Source organism: Lepus europaeus, chromosome 2 (assembly GCF_033115175.1).
Source record: "Lepus europaeus isolate LE1 chromosome 2, mLepTim1.pri, whole genome shotgun sequence".
Lineage (NCBI taxonomy): Eukaryota > Metazoa > Chordata > Mammalia > Lagomorpha > Leporidae > Lepus > Lepus europaeus.
The window spans coordinates 69,845,959-69,862,911 of record NC_084828.1 but is presented as its reverse complement, the minus strand read 5'-3'; the positions used below and the strand labels follow the sequence as shown (position 1 = coordinate 69,862,911).

At 39.5% G+C, this 16,953-nt stretch overlaps 1 protein-coding gene across 1 annotated transcript in view; it reads right to left on the bottom strand.

Moving 5' to 3' along the window:
• Positions 1-16,953, bottom strand: part of ATP6V1A (ATPase H+ transporting V1 subunit A) — a 63,954-nt gene that overhangs the window by 4,089 nt on the left and 42,912 nt on the right. The window contains exons 9-14 of the mRNA XM_062208248.1: positions 15,178-15,300; positions 14,970-15,084; positions 12,763-12,826; positions 8,054-8,257; positions 3,398-3,492; positions 625-796 (exon numbers count right to left, since the gene is read on the bottom strand). Coding sequence (XP_062064232.1) covers positions 625-796; positions 3,398-3,492; positions 8,054-8,257; positions 12,763-12,826; positions 14,970-15,084; positions 15,178-15,300 — 773 coding nt within the window. The remainder of the gene's footprint in view (positions 1-624; positions 797-3,397; positions 3,493-8,053; positions 8,258-12,762; positions 12,827-14,969; positions 15,085-15,177; positions 15,301-16,953) is intronic.

Sequence of the window (16,953 nt, the reverse complement as noted above, 5' to 3'; positions counted from 1 at the left end):
TGCAAGTTTATTCTTAATCTATAATGTAAAGCATGATATATGAGCACGATACTTTAAAATTTTATGTAAAGAGAATCATTCCCAATGGGTGATCAGTAATTATACCTGGATATTGTGACTTAGAGTTAATTCAGCTTATCAAATATTCTAAGAACAATCTATGTATTTGAGTTCCTACCAACAATTTCATTTAACTATTTTGTCTTGTGTTTCTCTGTTCTAAAAGTACAAGAGGCCATGCAGCAGTTAAAAATAATGTGTAACAGATGCTATCTGAAATAAGTAAACAGAGCAGACGTCATTTCAGAGAACATAGGTGGGGAGATGGTAATTGGTACCTGATGTAAGGTAATTGCTGCTCAGCAATGAATTTAGCTCTAAACTGCCTGACGGCCAAGACAAACAGGACAACACATCAGCATTTATTTTAGACGTGATGTACTGTAATTCATTAGAATTCCAACTTGAACTTAACTTTGAAGACTATGCTGGCTTTACATAACTCTGACCATGTGCACAATGATAAATGTAACTATCCCACATCAGGTTTGCGAGTCAAGCAGTTGTAAAATTTAAAGAGAAATATTTTGTACTAAAAAAGTTATAGCTGAAATGAAATTATACCTTGAATTTCATGGAAGAAAGTTTATAGAGGATCTCTCCCATGTGTTCACGGATATTGGACCACGTGATTTTATTGTCACTCTGGGCAGTGGTTTCAACAGCTCTACGGGCCATATCATAAAATGCAATCATGTTGGACAGCATCCCTACAGTCTTGTAGAATGGGCAGAACCTAGGGCAAATGAAGGTTAAAAAGAAATGAATAAATTCCAAAGCAGTTCATATCTTACATAAAACTATCTATAAATACCAGAGAATTGGCTTCTTCATCTAAATGTGCAAATTGGATGGCATATATATTGGATGCCACATAAGGGATGGAAAAGAAAAGAGGAAGACCAGTAATTATTTACCCAAGCCTTTGGACAGAGCTAGTTCATGATATGGGATGTACGGATAGAGGAAGGCATATATTGTTTATTAAGAGTGTTACTGATTTTTCTCCAATGAAATCAACACAGGAGGAACAATGAAACAGTATTGCTACAATCTAATTTGTCTGCAAGGGTTCATTTTTATACAAAGCAGTTAAATAAGTAACCCACATGGTAAAATAACAGAGTTGTAAAGGCTCCCTTGTGATAGGTTAAGGTTTAATGAATAATGGGAAAGCAGGAAACTCTAACTTTCTTAAAGTTAGTAATAGCCTTTTTCCCTTTAATGTGTTTATTTTCATTTACCAATACTCCTCCCCCACCTTGTTAAAATTTGACAGAGAGAGAGACAGACAGACAGAGAAACCCTCCCAGTCACTGGTTCACTTCCAGAATGCCCATGATGGGCTTGGCTGGGGCTGAAGCTGGGAGCAGGGAACTCAATCCAGGTTTCTCACACAGGGAGCAGAAACTCAATCACTTGAACCATCACTGTTGCCTCTGAGGATCTTCATTAGCAAGAATCTAGAGTAAGGAGCCAGAGCTGGGAATTGAACCCCAGGTACTCCAATGAGGGATGTGTGTCTTAACTGGAGATTAAACAACACCCCTCCCATGTCCTTTCAATAACAGACACATGAGTGAATATTCAGCTTAGATAACACATTTATATCAACTTTCTGACATGTTTAAACATATTTGCATATACCATTTCGCCTTATTACACCCTTCCCAAAGAAGTTTCCTCTTGTTCTCTTTGTTGGGTGGTTCCTGGAGCTTCTCAGGTTCCTGACACATGGCAGATGTTTGAGGTTTATGACATGTTGGCATATTTGCTGCTTGTCCTACAATCTAGCAAGCCTTCTGTTTGCTCAGTTCCCTCTCTGTTTCTGATATGGAACCAACTATGATTTGAAGGAGAAAAGCTAGCCTGGGATGAAAGGCCTCAAATTGTTGATGTTTAAAAGAAATAGGAGCTTTAAACAAGCAATCAGAGTAGCAGAGCCAATAATGAAAAGAATTGAATACTAGGTCAGGGTGGCAGCAGCGCTTAACACAGACTTTGGCAGAGCAAAGCGTAGGGTTTATGAGAAATGAGACAGGAAAGTAGAGTGCCATTATTTAGGAAAAGAGCAAAAGAAAGAAGTGAAGAAAGCTTCTGAGGGAAGTCAATTTAATTCTAGATGGCTACACAAGAGTAAAAAAGCTCACAGAAAATACATATTATGAAAAACCATGCACGGATTTCAAAACCTTTTTGTACCAAAATAAACTCATTTAACTCCATTTCCCATGAATTTTTTGAAGTTTTCGTGTGTATGAGCAAAAATACTGTCATAACTGGACAAGTGAGCCAATTAAGTAAGGGTGAGGCATAGTGCATCATTAAAGTCCGCTACAAACATACAAAACAAACCAATATACTCAGTCATAGTACATCTGAATGAGAAAAAGTGATTTTTGTTTATCTTGCCATAACACACTTCATGGGGTCTTAAAAAGGTCATGGAAAATATCAATTATGAAAAAAATACACAGATTTCAAATACTTTTGTACGAAAATGAACTTTTTATTTAAAAAGGTTTATTTATATATTATTTATTTGAAAGGTATAGCATCAGAGAGAGGAAAGGAGATCTTCCATCTGCTTGTTCACTCCCCAAGTGGCTGCTATTTAAATAATATCCCTGTCATTGCCAGGTTTGGTCCAGGCTGAAGCTAAGAGCAAAAACGTGATCTAAGTTTCCTATGTGGGTGGCAGAGACCCAAGCACTTGCACCATTATCCACTGCCTTCCCAGGCTCCTTAGCAAAAGGGGCTAGACTGGAAGCAGAGCAGGAACTTGAGCCAGTCCTCTGATATGTGATGCCAGCATTGGAAGCTGCAGCTTAACCCACTGTACCATAATGCAAGCCCCTAAACTTGACTGTTCACTCCATTTTCCAAGAACTTTTTGAAGCACCTTGTAAGTAAAATGGCGCACAATCTTATCTATGGCTCAATCTACACCTTGGACATCATCTGAGACTCTAGCCCCCTCCACCATTGCTGGAAGCCAGGTGGCCACATGGCCCAACCACTGGTGTCAGCTCCACCCCAACCTTAATGGGATTCGATGCTCCTACTTCCCTGCCCGCCCCACCCCCAGCAAAATGTTAAGAGGATCTGTTCCAGAGCACGTGGCTCTCTTTCTTTCCGTCTCCTGATCTCTCTCTTACACTCTCCTTCTCTCTTTTTCCTTCTTTGCCCCTTCCCTCTGGTCTGTCGGGTTTCTCCAATAAACCCTTTCCCTTACTCTGGTGTTTGGTGTATTTTGTGGCAGCCTTACACACTTTAAATGAGTTTTCAAATTTTATCTGAAAATCTTCAAATAAAAAATGAAATCAATATACCTTACCTGTCATAAGGAGTATATCCATTTTGTTGTAGGAAGTCATCTTTGATAAGTTTTGCTACCTCCAGAGTGATTTTATCTGTTTCTGCCAAAGACGCCTAGAAGACAAAATGAGATATTTTTGGAAATTTACTTCCTCAACGCAGGACTAATGGTAGCAACCGATCAGCAAGTGGAAACTATATATATAGTTAACACATGGTCACCAATCATTAATAAATTCATTTTGTAACTACCTTTTTTTTTTCATTTAAAGATTTGTCTATTTGAAAGGCAGAGTTACAGAGAAAGAGAGAGAGAAGGAGAGACAGAGAGACCATCCAATCTGCTGGTTTATTCCCCAAATGGCTGCAATGACTAGGGCTGGGCCTTACAGAAGCCAGGAGGCAGAAGCTTCTTAACTGCCTTTTGATTAATGGTTTTATTAATTGTGGTAAAGAACATATAATATAAAATTTACCACCATACCTATTTTTAAACATACAGTTTGCTAGTATTAAGTTTATTCCTATTGATGTGAAACAGTCTCCAGAATTTTCCTTTTGCACATCTGAAACTCTCCTCATTAGACAGTAACCCATCTCTCTTCCCTCCTGCCGGTTCCTGGTAATCATTCCTCTAACTCTCTGTTTCCAAGGATCTATTTTAGATAACTCCTCTAAGTGAAATCATACAGTGTTAGGCTTTTTGTGGCTAGTTTATTTTGCTTAACACAATGTCCTTAAGGTTCATCAAGTTATAGCATGTGACTGATTTCCTGGCTTTTAAATAAAATAATACCCCACTGTATGTCTACCTCACATTTTGGTTATCCATTCATCCACAGATGTACGTCTGGGTTGCTTTCCCTTCTTGGTTATTGTGAATAATGCTACTACGAATACTGGAGTGCAAACTGACTGCTGCTCACTTCCTGAAATGCTTCTTTACATACTGGCTTGCTTAATATTTGAATTCTCAGTCTTAAGTCTATTTCACAGAAATCTATAGAACCCAGTTAACTCTTTTTTTTTTTAATACTAGGCAGTGTTTAAAACTATGAAGTATAGTATGCTTCATTTTTTAAATATTAGTGTCTCAAAAGCCGTAACTTTTGCAATCACCTATCAGCCTTGAGAGATAATAGCACTGTAGCTAACAAACCAGTAAAGATTTCTTGGGAGTTGTGAGGGAAAGAACAGGCTCATTGAGTTAATTACCCTCTTGTATTTTTTCGATGCAGAGTTCCCTGTCTTTGGTTTTTTATTTTCCTTTTTTGAATTTAAATCCCTTTCACCTCTATTCTCTTCAACCTATAAAAATGTGTTCTGTGCTTACGCTTTCATTTGCATTTCTGTGAAATGTATATTTTATCCTGTCCAAGTGCTTTTAGTTATGTAGAACATTCTTACTGTGTCTTCCGCATTTTTGTTAAGATCCATCCAGGTCTCTGGGTGCCATGTGGTCTGCTGCTTCCAGCTCCTGTACCGTTTATTCTCTATGGCGTGTCTCCTTCCTATTTCACCTTCCATCTTCTGCCCCCAGTAGAGTACATTCCGATTTCCCCTCATTCCCTGACACCACAGACGCCCTGTAGGGTCTGCCTGAGAATGTCCTTGGAGATATTATCCAGAAGCAGAAGTGCCAGGTCTCAGGGCATGCAAGCAAGTCCTAGGAGAGCACTTCCCAGCATGGTGGCAGGTGATATGCCCACCACAACGCCTGGCAACACTCAACGTTCTCGTTTTTGCCTTTCTAACTGGTGTAATGGATCTCATTACTGTTGGAGTGGGTCTCCACAGGCCTGTTAGCCTTTTGCATTTCCTCTTCTATCAGCACTTTGCCCTTCCCCTTGTTCAGCTTTCTGTCAGTGTTCCAAGTTTCTTGTTAACTTATAGGAGATCTCTGTGTATGTCACAGACTTCCCCCAGTTTGTCTTTGGTCTATTAACTTTACCCATGGTAGGCCTTTGCTGAACAAAAATCCTTACTTCTCATGTAATCAGAAAAAACCTTCCTTTTCTTAAAATAGTGAGAATTTATTCTCTGGCAGTACCGGAGGCTACAAGTGTACAATCTAGGTATTGGCAGGACTGTGTTCTCTCCGAGAGCCTCTAAACGAGGCTCTTTCACCAGCATTCCTGTGAAGGCGTCATTCCAACTCTGTCCCCAGTGTCAGGTTGTATCCACCCAGTGCTTTCACATCATCTTCTCCTGGTGGAGGTCTCTGTATCTAAATCTCTCTCTCATCCTAGAGGTGTGAGTTTCTCAGTGCCCAAATGAACCAATGCCATCCTGAATGGTGTGGAACTTGACATTTCAGTGGGTACTACCTCCCGCAGCAGACACCGACCAGGCTCCTCTCAAAACTTGTTTCTCCAAATAGTAAACAGCTTTCCCACACTGACTAAAAACATCCATCTTCCCCTCACTGGGTTTATGGAATCATCTTTGCAGTATCAAGGAGCCACATATATATGAGTTTGTCTCTGTTCTATTCCACTGGTCTCTGTTATTTCACCAGTATCACTGTTTTATTACAATGATTTTATATTAATAATCATTGGGGAGGAAGATCCCTCTTTGCTCTTCTATGTTAGAGTTGTGAATCTTTGTGATGTTAATGATTTGTTCAGAAGACTTAACAGGAAACTTGATTGGCATCACTCTGAATTTACAGATTAAAAGGAAGTGGTATCTTTCAAATACACTATCCCATCCAAGAGCATGGACTGTTTTCAGATTATCTTCTGTTTTATTTATTAGTTTAACAATGTTTTCCATAGAAGAAATGTACATTTCTGGTTAGTTCCTATACTCTAGTTTTTCTTACCACTGTGAACATCTTAATTTTGGTTTTATCATCTAATCAGCATTGTTAGTAGTGAGAAATTTTCTCTATTTGTGTTTATCTTCAATCAGGACACTCTCACATTTAAGTAAAATGTGTTCCCTAGGTATTAGTATATTACTTTTAATAAATTAAAGAAGTTACTCTCTATCCCTTGTTTGCTAAGAGGTTTCAGCATTGTGATATAGTGGGTTAAGGCTGTCGCCTGAGATGTTGGCATACAATATTAACGCCAGTTCAAGTCCCGGCTGCTCTACTTCCAATCTAGCTCCCCGCTAATCCATCCGGGAAAGCAGAAAATGGCCCAAGTGCTTGCGTCCTTGCCATTCATGTGGAGACCCAGATGGAATTCCAGACTCCTGGCTTCAGCCTGGTCCAGCCCTGGCCACTGCGGCCATTTGGTGAGTGAACCAGGGGATGGAAGATATCTCTGTCTCTAACTCTGCTTTCAAACAAATAAATAAATCTCTAAAACAAAAATCACAAAAAAGTAATGAACTTGAGACATTTTACCTACATTGAGATAGAATTTTTCCATTACATTGGTTACATTAGTGAATTATAATTATAATTTTTTCTTTGTTGAATCATATTTGCATTCTCCTGACAAATTTTACCTGCTCAGAGGTATTATTATCTGGAATACCCTACTGGGCCTAGGAGAGCTAATTTTTAATTTTTATACGACATTCATAAAGAAAATTGCCTATAATTCTATTTTCTTGTATTGCCTATATGTAAAAGTTTTCTGTTTCTTACTCCTGCTCATAGCTCCACAGTACTTTTGATAATGAATACTTACTATAATATTATGTATTAAATATGGGTACTTTAAAAATTTTGGTGCAAAAAAATTTGAAATCCATGCAATATTTCATAATACATGTTCTCCATGAACTTTTTGAAGACCCTTCATATACATGGATTTCAAAATTCTTTGCAAGAAAATACACTCATCTTTTGATTCTAGTTTCCATGATCTTTTTGAAGTATCTTCATACATGTATCTATGTATATTTGCTATATAATAATACTATCCTTTGTTGGAAAAATTAGGGGATAACTTCCTAAGATCTAATAAAAAGAAAAGAACCAGATAGCATTGCATACTATCTGAGAAGTCATTCAATTTTGGGATCTGATTTGGCCAAATTTAATTGTACCATCTTCCTCTGAAACATCAAGACAGAGACACAAGCATGTAAGTCACTTCGTTAAGCACAAAGAAAAGCTCATTATTGGAGGACTAGAAAGCCATAGTTCTGATTGCTAGCCCTAGTGCTCCTACAAAAATATTATCTGGTGCAAGGGTTAAAACGCTGATTTCAGGATGCCCAGATCATATATGAGTGCCTGGGTCTCGTCCTGGCCCCATTTCTGTCTACCTTTCTATCAGCACACAACCTTCAGCCATCATCTGCTGACTCCCAGATTGGGAAACCCAGACTGATATCTGGGCTCCTAGTATTTGCAGATTGAACCAATGGATGGAAACTCTATTCCTGTTCATCTCTGTCTCTCTACCTTTCAAATAAAATGAAAATAAATAAATAAAAAAATTTCAAATATACACTATCAGATTCTAATTCTACTACCTCTACTTTGGTGATGGTTACATTGCATTTCAAGAAACAAAAGTAAATCAAGTGTTTCTTTCTCATCTATAATATACCAAGGACTATGCTAAGTGCTACAAAAAATACAAAATTTCAAGTAATTTAAAATATTTACTATGCTGTTCAAGAATCTGTATCTGTATGGTTTTACTTGTCCTTGTTAACACTCCAGTGTAACCTGCAGATCTATCCTATATGGAATTTAAGAACTCACCTTTCCCACAAGCTGTACAATCTCTGCCAGGTCCTCTTCTTCCTGCAGAATCTCCTTAGCTTTGGTCCTCAGAGGAACAAACTCTGTGAAGTGTTTGTCGTAGTACTCATCCAAGGCCCGCATGTACTTGCTGTAGCTGATGAGCCAGTTGACAGAGGGGAAATGCTTACGTTGAGCTAGTTTCTTATCTAAGCCCCAGAACACCTGATTTAAAAAGGAAACACAAAAATGATTTTGCTTAAAAAAGTTAAAAAAAATTGAAGTATTTGCTTGTCCTAAATATGCAATTCTATTCTTCATTGGTAAAATGATATATCTTTAATATATGCCAAGTATAATTGAAATAGAATAAAACTTCAGAAAATATCAATTTTAAAATGTATTCCTTTCATTTTCAGGTTGGGAAATACCTACAAATCAAATTAAAAATTTATCTGATTTCCTTAATAGTATATCAAATCTGATAGCAAAAAGGAAAATTAATTGAGTTTTTTTTTAAAGATTTATTTATTTGAGAGGAAGAGTTATAGACAGAGAGAGGGAGAGATAGAATGAAAGGTGTTCCATCTGCTGGTTCATTCCCCAAATGGCTGCAACAGCTGGAGCTGGGCTGATCTGAAGCCAAGAGCCAGAAGCTTCCTCCAGGTCTCCCACATGGGTGCAGGGGCCCAAGCACCTGAGCCATCTTCTGCTTTTCCAGGCCATTAGCAGAGAGCTGGATTGGAAGTGGAGCAGCCAAGACATGAACCGGTATCCACATGGGATGCCAGTGCTGGAGGTGGAGGCTTAACTTACCATGCCATGGTGCTGGCCCCTAACTGACTCTTTCAGGGGCTAGCATTTGGTGCAGTGGTTAAGAGGCTGCATGGGATGTTCACATCCTAACTTAGAGTCTGGGTTTGAATCCCAGCTCCACTCCAGATTCCAGTTTCCTGATAATTTGCACCCTGGGAGGCAACAGGTGATGACTCAAGGAGCTGTGTCTCTGCTACCCACATGGGACATCTAATTGCATTCCTGGCTTCTGATGTCAGCCTGGTCCAGCCCAGCTGCTGTAGGCATTTGAGGAGTGAATCAGCAGACAGGAGATTTTTCTCTTTCTGCCTTTCAAAAATAATTTTTTTACAATTAAAACAAGAGACTATTATGGGCTAATATAAACACTGGTACCAGAAGGGGCTTATTGAGATGGTATAGATACTTTGATTTAAAATTTCTAAATGTTCTGATTAAGTCAGTTCCCCATCACTAAGGCCCAATTCAGTAAGAATGATTAATCATTTTGCTAATGCCAATCATTCACAGGTATCTGATAGATTTGTAACTTTGTTCCTCTCCTTCCTAGAATTTAAAACCCAAAATTGTAGCAAATGTTAAAGACTTTCAGAGTTGTAAATTTAGTCTCTGCCACTTCATTATTTCATTTTGTATGGTACTCTACATTTTTGGTCTATTTGTTCCTTTTTTTTTTTCTCTTTAGCATTTTCTTTTCTTTTTTTTTAAAGTTATTTATCTATTTGAAAAGCAGAGTTAGAAAGAGAGAGAGAGCGAGAGCGAGAGAGAGAGAGATCTTTCATTCTCGGGGTCACTCTCCCAAATAGAGGCAATGACCAGGGCTGGGTCAGGCAGAAGCCAGGAGCCAGGAGATTCTTCCTGGTTTCCCAGTGTGTGCAGGGTCCAAGTACATAGGCCATCTTCTGCTGCTTCTCCAGGCACATTGGCAGGGAGCTGGATCAGAAGTGGAGCAGCCAGGACTCAAACAAGTGTCCATATGGGATGCTGGCACCATGGGCGGCAGCTTTACCTGCTATGCCACAGTGCATGTCCTGGTAATATTTGTATCTATAACCAGGATTACTCTGACTTAAAGAACAGTATTAGGCTGGCGCCGTGGCTCAATAGGCTAATCCTCCGCCTGCGGCGCCAGCATCCTGGGTTCTAGTCCCGGTCGGGGCGCCGGATTCTATCCCGGTTGCCCCTCTTCCAGGCCAGCTCTCTGCTATGGCCCGGGAAGGCGGTGGAGGATGGCCCAAGTCCTTGGGCCCTGCACCCACATGGGAGACCAGGAGAAGCACCTGGCTCCTGGTTTTGGATCAGTGTGGTGCGCCAGCCGCAGCACGCCAGCCGCAGCAGCCACTGGGGGGTGAACCAACGGCAAAAGGAAGACCTTTCTCTCTGTCTCTCTCTCTCACTGTCCACTCTGCCTGTCAAAAAAAATAAATAAATAAAATAAAAATAAATAAAAAAAGAACAGTATTAGTCTTACACACTAGTAATATTTGGCTATCTGGATGTATTTTCCACTTACATATTATTAAATTTATTACAAACTCAATGTAATAAACTAAGAAAAAGCAGACCATATTATTTAACACTCTGAAACTGAGGTAAATATTCTGGTTTTCCCATTTAAATAACACACATACTCATGAATATATCAATCTTTTTCTTTACTAAAGCTCTGGTTTGTACTTTATTTAGGCTTCTTTTTTTTTTTTTTTTTTTTTAAAGCATTTACTTATTTGAAAGGGTTTATTTATTGAATAGATAAGTAGAGGCAGAGAGAGAGAAAGAGAATAGAGAGAGAATTTTCATCTGCTGGTTCACTCCCTAAATCAGCTGGGCTGACCTGAAGCCAGGAGCTTCTTCCAGGTCTCCCATGTGAGTGCAGGGGCCCAAGTACTTGGGCCATCTTCTGCTGCTTTCCCAAGCCATAACAACAGAGAGCTGGATCAAAAGTGGAATAGCTACTGCAGGTGGAGGCTTTACACACTACGCCATAATGCTGGTCCTATTTAGGCTTCTTTTAATGGTCAAGCTGCCTACCCACACTGCCTTCTCCCTGGGAAGCAGATACTATGTTTTCCAGCCTTGCTTTTACATGAACGTGGTGAAGGGAGTGAGTGGAGTGATCATATCACTTTTTTGCCCAAGGCTCCCTGCCTGGGACCATGCTCTGAGAAGAAATCAAACTTCTAGGTTTTTGCCATTCTACATCTTTTAGCCTACTTGTTTTTTAAAACTAGTATCACCATAACTTAAATAGTAGTGTTAGTATTATACTAACAATGCTTTGATAGCTGGACATGTTTTCCACTACACATTAGTAAGTTTATTACAAACTATAAGAAGAAACAGTGCATTATTTAAAACTCCCAATGTTCACAATGTTACTAAAGCAGACTTTACAATTACCTACTCTTCAGTGACTAAAGGAAACACTTCACAATGATTTTGAAAACACTAAAATGAAAAATTTAAGCCCTCTCTCCCCCAAAAAAACTTTAAAGAAGCAGATGTGTGTTTAAACAGAGGCAATCTAATAGTTTCTTTAAATGCTACTGGCTATTTCCAGAGGGTGTTTTTCTTTTGAGTTTTTCTTCAAGACACTGTATGGATGTCTAACAAGTTAATCTGGAACACTGGGAGTTTCATTCTATTCGGTTTTTCTGAGTTTTTGGGTTTGTATTTTTTCTTTTTTATAAAGATGATTAATTAGTCCCAGGAAAGATCCTCCAAATATGTAAAATATTGATTTATTAAATATCACGGCTCCAGTCATAGTTTTGTCTTTTTTTTTTTTTTTTGACTGGCAGAGTTAGACTGTGAGAGAGACAGAGAAAGGTCTTCCTTCCGTTGGTTCACCCCTCAAATGGCCATTACGGCCGGCACGCTGCAGCCGGCGTGCCGCGCCAATCCAAAGCCAGGAGCCAGGTGCTTCTCCTGGTCTCCCATGTGGGTGCAGGGCCCAAGCACTTGGGCCATCCTCCACTGCCTTCCTGGGCCACAGTAGAGAGCTGGACTGGAAGAGGAGCAACTGGGACAGAATCTGGTGTCTCGACCAGGACTAGAACTCAGGGTGCCAGTGCCGCAGGCAGAGGATTAGCCTAGTGAGCTGCGGCACCAGACTTGTCTTGGTCTTTCAACTGGTAAATATAAGTTTCAGAGCTCTTGTATTTCTAGAAGGGTCTGGTCTTTGAAATCGTGCCTTGGTGATCTCTGTGAGAGAGACCCCAGTGGAAAGAAGTAGCCATCAAAGAAGGATATACTTTTCTCTGAAGGTAAGAAAGAACTTCCACTCTGCTTATGGCCTTGTCTAAATACTTACAGAGACTGTGGATTCAAAAGTCTTCCATAGCCTTGGCAGCTCATGTCAAGAGCCTCGGGTGATCACTGATGTCATACATAAGAGTGTTAACTGTTAAACTAACAACAGGAGTCACTGTGCACTTACTTCCTATGCAGGACTTCTGTCCTTAATGAATTGTATTATGAGAATTAATTGTAAAACTAGTTCTCAAACAGTGTTTTTTCTGTGTGTGTGTGCAAATTGTTGAAATCTTTACTTAGTACAGAGTTGGTCTTCCGTGTATAAAGCTAATTGAAAACGAATCATAATGGAGAATGGAACTGGGAATGGTAGAGGGAGGAGGAAGTGGTGTGGGAGTGGAGGTGGGAGGGTGGGTATGGTGGGAAGAATCACCATATTCCTAAAGTTGTACTTACGAAATTTATACTCATTAAATAAATGATTTCTTTGGGAAAAAAAAGAAATAATGGTTTTACCTTTTTTTTTTTAAACCAAAGCTATATAAAGCTTATGGATTCAATAGAGCAAATTTCTAAATTAAAAAATAAAAAAAAGAACAGCTGAAGTGGGGAAAGGTAGAGAAAGTCTCAGAAGTGGACTACATTATGGAAAGACATACCTGAACGATACCAAGAGTAGCAGATGTAACTGGGTCAGAAAAATCACCACCAGGTGGAGAAACGCTAAAAAAGAAAAAAAAAAATATTCATTAGAAAATTTATGAAAAACAAATTGCTTATGAAGGTCAATATGAAAGTCAATTTTAATGCACATATCTTTTTAATACAAGTAACTTTGCAAATGACTTTTGGGAAGAAAATCTTAAATAAAAGACAATATTTAGTTGCAAATAAGAATGACAACAATTAAACACCTTCTGGTATGAGAAATGAGACAGATTTTTTTTTTATGATGTTTCATTATTCTAATTAAATAGATGAAGCACAAAGGAAGGAAAAGCTATGAGAACCAAGTATGGCTTTATGTAGTGATCATGAATGTTCACTTTGTTTTCACCATGAGGCAATCTCACCTTTACGTGTCTATAGCCTTCTAAGTTATTCCCAAGATACTGTGATTTGAATATAATGAATCAGTGAAGTCAAATCTATGGAATCAGAATATGCAGAGACAACCTAAACATATGGACCTTCAGAGAGATCCCTCGATGACAGTGGAGTACAATGTTGGTTAAAGGGTCTGGCATTGTGGTGTAGCTGGTAGAGCCACCACCTGCAATGCCAGCATCCCATGTGGGTGCCAGTTAGAGACCAGGCTGCCCTGTTTCCAATCCAACTCCCTGCTGGTGTACCTGAGGGCAGAGGAGGATGGCTCAAGTGTTTGGGCCCTTGCACCCATATCTGGGAAAACTGGATGAAGCCCCAGGCTCCTGGCTTTGGACTGGCACAGTCCCAGCCATTGCATCCATTTGGGGAGTGGACCAACGGATGGGGGAATCTCTCTATCTCTCCCTCTCTCTGTCTTTAGCACTGCCTTTCAAATAAATTTTAAAAAAAATGTTAAAAACCAATATTCCCAAATGAGGCTAAATATGAGCAAACTTCAAGAAGTTCAGGGAAAATGGAATTAAAATATTCTGGGCAAAAAGTTTTGAAATCCATGCATATAAATAGTCTCCATGGGGGCCAGCGCCGTGGCGCAGTAGGTTAATCCTCCGCCTGTGGCGTCGGCATCCCATATGGGCCTGGGTTCTACTCCCAGCTGCTCCTCTTCCAATCCAGCTCTCTGCTGTGGCCTGGGAAAGCAATAGAGGATGGTCCAAGTCCTTGGGCCCCTGCCCCCGTGTGGGAGACCTGGAAGAAGCACCTGGCTCCTGGCTTCAGGTCTGCCCAGCTCCAGCCATTGCGGCCACCTGAGGAGTGAACCAATGGACGGAAGACCTTTCTGTCTTTCCCTCTCACTGTCTATAACTCTATCTCTCAAATAAATAAATAAGGCTGGCACCGCGGCTCACTAGGCTAATCCTCCACCCGCAGTGCCGGCACTCCGGGTTCTAGTCCCAGTCGGGGCGCTGGTTCTGTCCTGGTTGCTCCTCTTCCAGTCCAGCTCTCTGCTGTGGCCCGGGAGGGCAGTGGAGGATGGCCCAAGTGCTTGGGCTCTGCACCCACATGGGAGACCAGGAGGAAGCACCTGGTTCCTGGCTTCGAATTGGCGCGGTGCACCAGCTGTAGCAGCCATTTAGGGGGTGAACCAACGGAAGGAAGACCTTTCTCTGTGTCTCTCTCTCTAACTCTGCCTGTCAAAAAAATTTAAAAAAACAATTTTTTTTTCAAAAAAAAAAAAAAAAAAAAGAGTCTCTGTGGCCGGTGGCATAGCAGGTAAAGCCACCACATGCAGTGCTGGTATCCCATATGCGCACCAGCTCAAGACCTGGCAGCTCTACTTCTGATCCAGCTCTCTGCTATGGTCTGGAAAGCAGTACAAGATGGCCCAAGACCTTGGGCCCCTGCACCCACGTGGGAGACCTGGAGGATGCTCCTGGCTCCTGGCTTCAGACTGGCACAGGTCAGCTGTTGCAGCCATCTGGGGAGTGAACCAGCAGATAGCAGATCTCTCTCTCTCTGCCTCTTCCTCTCTGTAATTTTGTCTTTCAAATAAATAAATCTTTAAACAAACAAACAAAAAAGTCTCCCAAGACTTCATGGAAAACATGTATTATAAAAAACTATATATGGATTCCAATTATTTTGTACCAAAATAAACTTTTCATTCCATTTTCCACAATCTTTTTCAAGTACTCTTGTATTATCTCCTTAAAATAAATGACTTTTTTTCTTTTGAGAAGTAAACAGTTTAGATGCTTACGCTCCCACAATGCTGACACTCCCTTCTCTTTCGGGATTTCCAAGACATTTCACTCTGCCTGCTCGCTCATAGAAAGATGCCAGACGGGCACCAAGATATGCAGGATATCCACTGTCTGAAAGATGAAAATAAATTTTAAAAGAGGAGTTCTAAGCCAGACTTCCAAATCTTACCAGTCTTGCTGACATGATATGCAATGCAGACTTACCTGCAGGCATTTCAGCCAGGCGACCAGAGATTTCTCGAAGGGCTTCAGCCCATCTAGAGGTAGAGTCAGCCATCATACTGACATGATAGCCCATGTCACGGAAATATTCTGATAGTGTAATTCCTAAATTGGGAAAAATATTACCCATTACAATGCAAGAATACAAAATCCTGACTTTTTCACCCTTAAGAAAACTTTAAATAAATACTTCACATATGAAGCAGACTGCTAGTTGTTTCCGCAAATCTATTCTTTTGCCTCTTTTACACTTCCAGCTTAACTGTATTTCCTAGTGCTCTCTGCATTTAGATATGGCCAGGTAACTGACTTCCAGGTAGATTCCTGTCATGGAATCTGACTCAAAAGTATAAAAACAAAAAAATATGTTCTATGGCCAGGAAAGTCACATACTTGTTCATGCTCTCTTCTTTGTGGCTACTGAAATGGAAAGAACTCCCAGGAGGCCTATAAACCACGAGTTGCAAACGGCTGAGCTGTTCTAAGCCTAGGTCCCAGCCAAGAATGACAGAGTTAGGAGCCCTCTGACCATCTGAAGTAAACATCTATTATACTGAGTAATTATGATTTGATGTCATAACCTAGCCAACCCTGACATATATACACATTTTAAAAGGCAGAAAAACACTTTTTCCCTATTCTTGTTGAAATAACAAAGTCTGCAATTAATTTCCACTTGTAGTTTTTGTCCATACTGTATCTCTCTTTCACAAACACATGCACACATAAAAGCACTCTCCACTAACTAGCTTGTTTGGTTGCTTTTCAAGTAACAAATGCTATTAACATGAGCAATAGCTCACTTACTCAGATCTTACTGCCATGCAGATTAGGTCCTGTCATGTAAATGCACATGCAGTAAACTACTGGGCTCTAGTTCCTGTACTGTCATTAATGCTAGCAAAATAACTTGATTTCCCTATAACAAATCTGCCTCTGTACATTTGTAAATATCAAATGAAAGGAAATATATACAAATGCCCTCAAATAGAAGAAATGTATACTTGTTTCTATATTGTAAGAGTCCTAAAATCTCATGCCCTGACTCCTTTACCAGTAAAGAAACAGAGGTTTACAATAAAATAGAAAACAAAGTAGTTGGAAAATTCTGTACTTTATTATTTCTCATACTATATTTTCCAGAATAAAAAAAACTTCTGAGGTTTCCATAAAAAGGTTCCATAATCAATGTCTTTAAGAAACATTACTTATCAATGATAATGATTAAAAAATACAATAATTATCACAGATTTCAATCTGATGACAGGATGTTACTCTCTCTTGTACAAGCATGGCTATGTTTTAATTTTGGATGAAATATCACTCATAATTGTGGATATTTGCTAGATGTGGTAGAAAAGACAGGTAAATATGAATAAATTTCATTTTTCTCCTAGACCTAAAGATATCAGTACCTACAAAAAAGCAAAACAAACAAAAACCCAACGCAGACAAAATAAAAAATAAACTGGTACAAAGCAATATGAAAAACAACTACCATTTAAAAGGCAAAAGGGCAGAAGGCAGTTTTAAATGGTTGACATACACAGGAAAGATGTCAGCTCTGTTAAGAAACAGATTGACTCTCTCTCTCTCTCTCTCTCTCTCTCCCTCCCTCTCTCTCTCTCTCTGCATCTCTTTTCTCTGTGTAACTCTTTCAAATAAATAAATAAATCTTTAAAAAAAAGAAATACAGATTGAATAGGTATTTAATAAGGCAAGAATATTAACATGTCAATCACTGAATTTGATATTAGA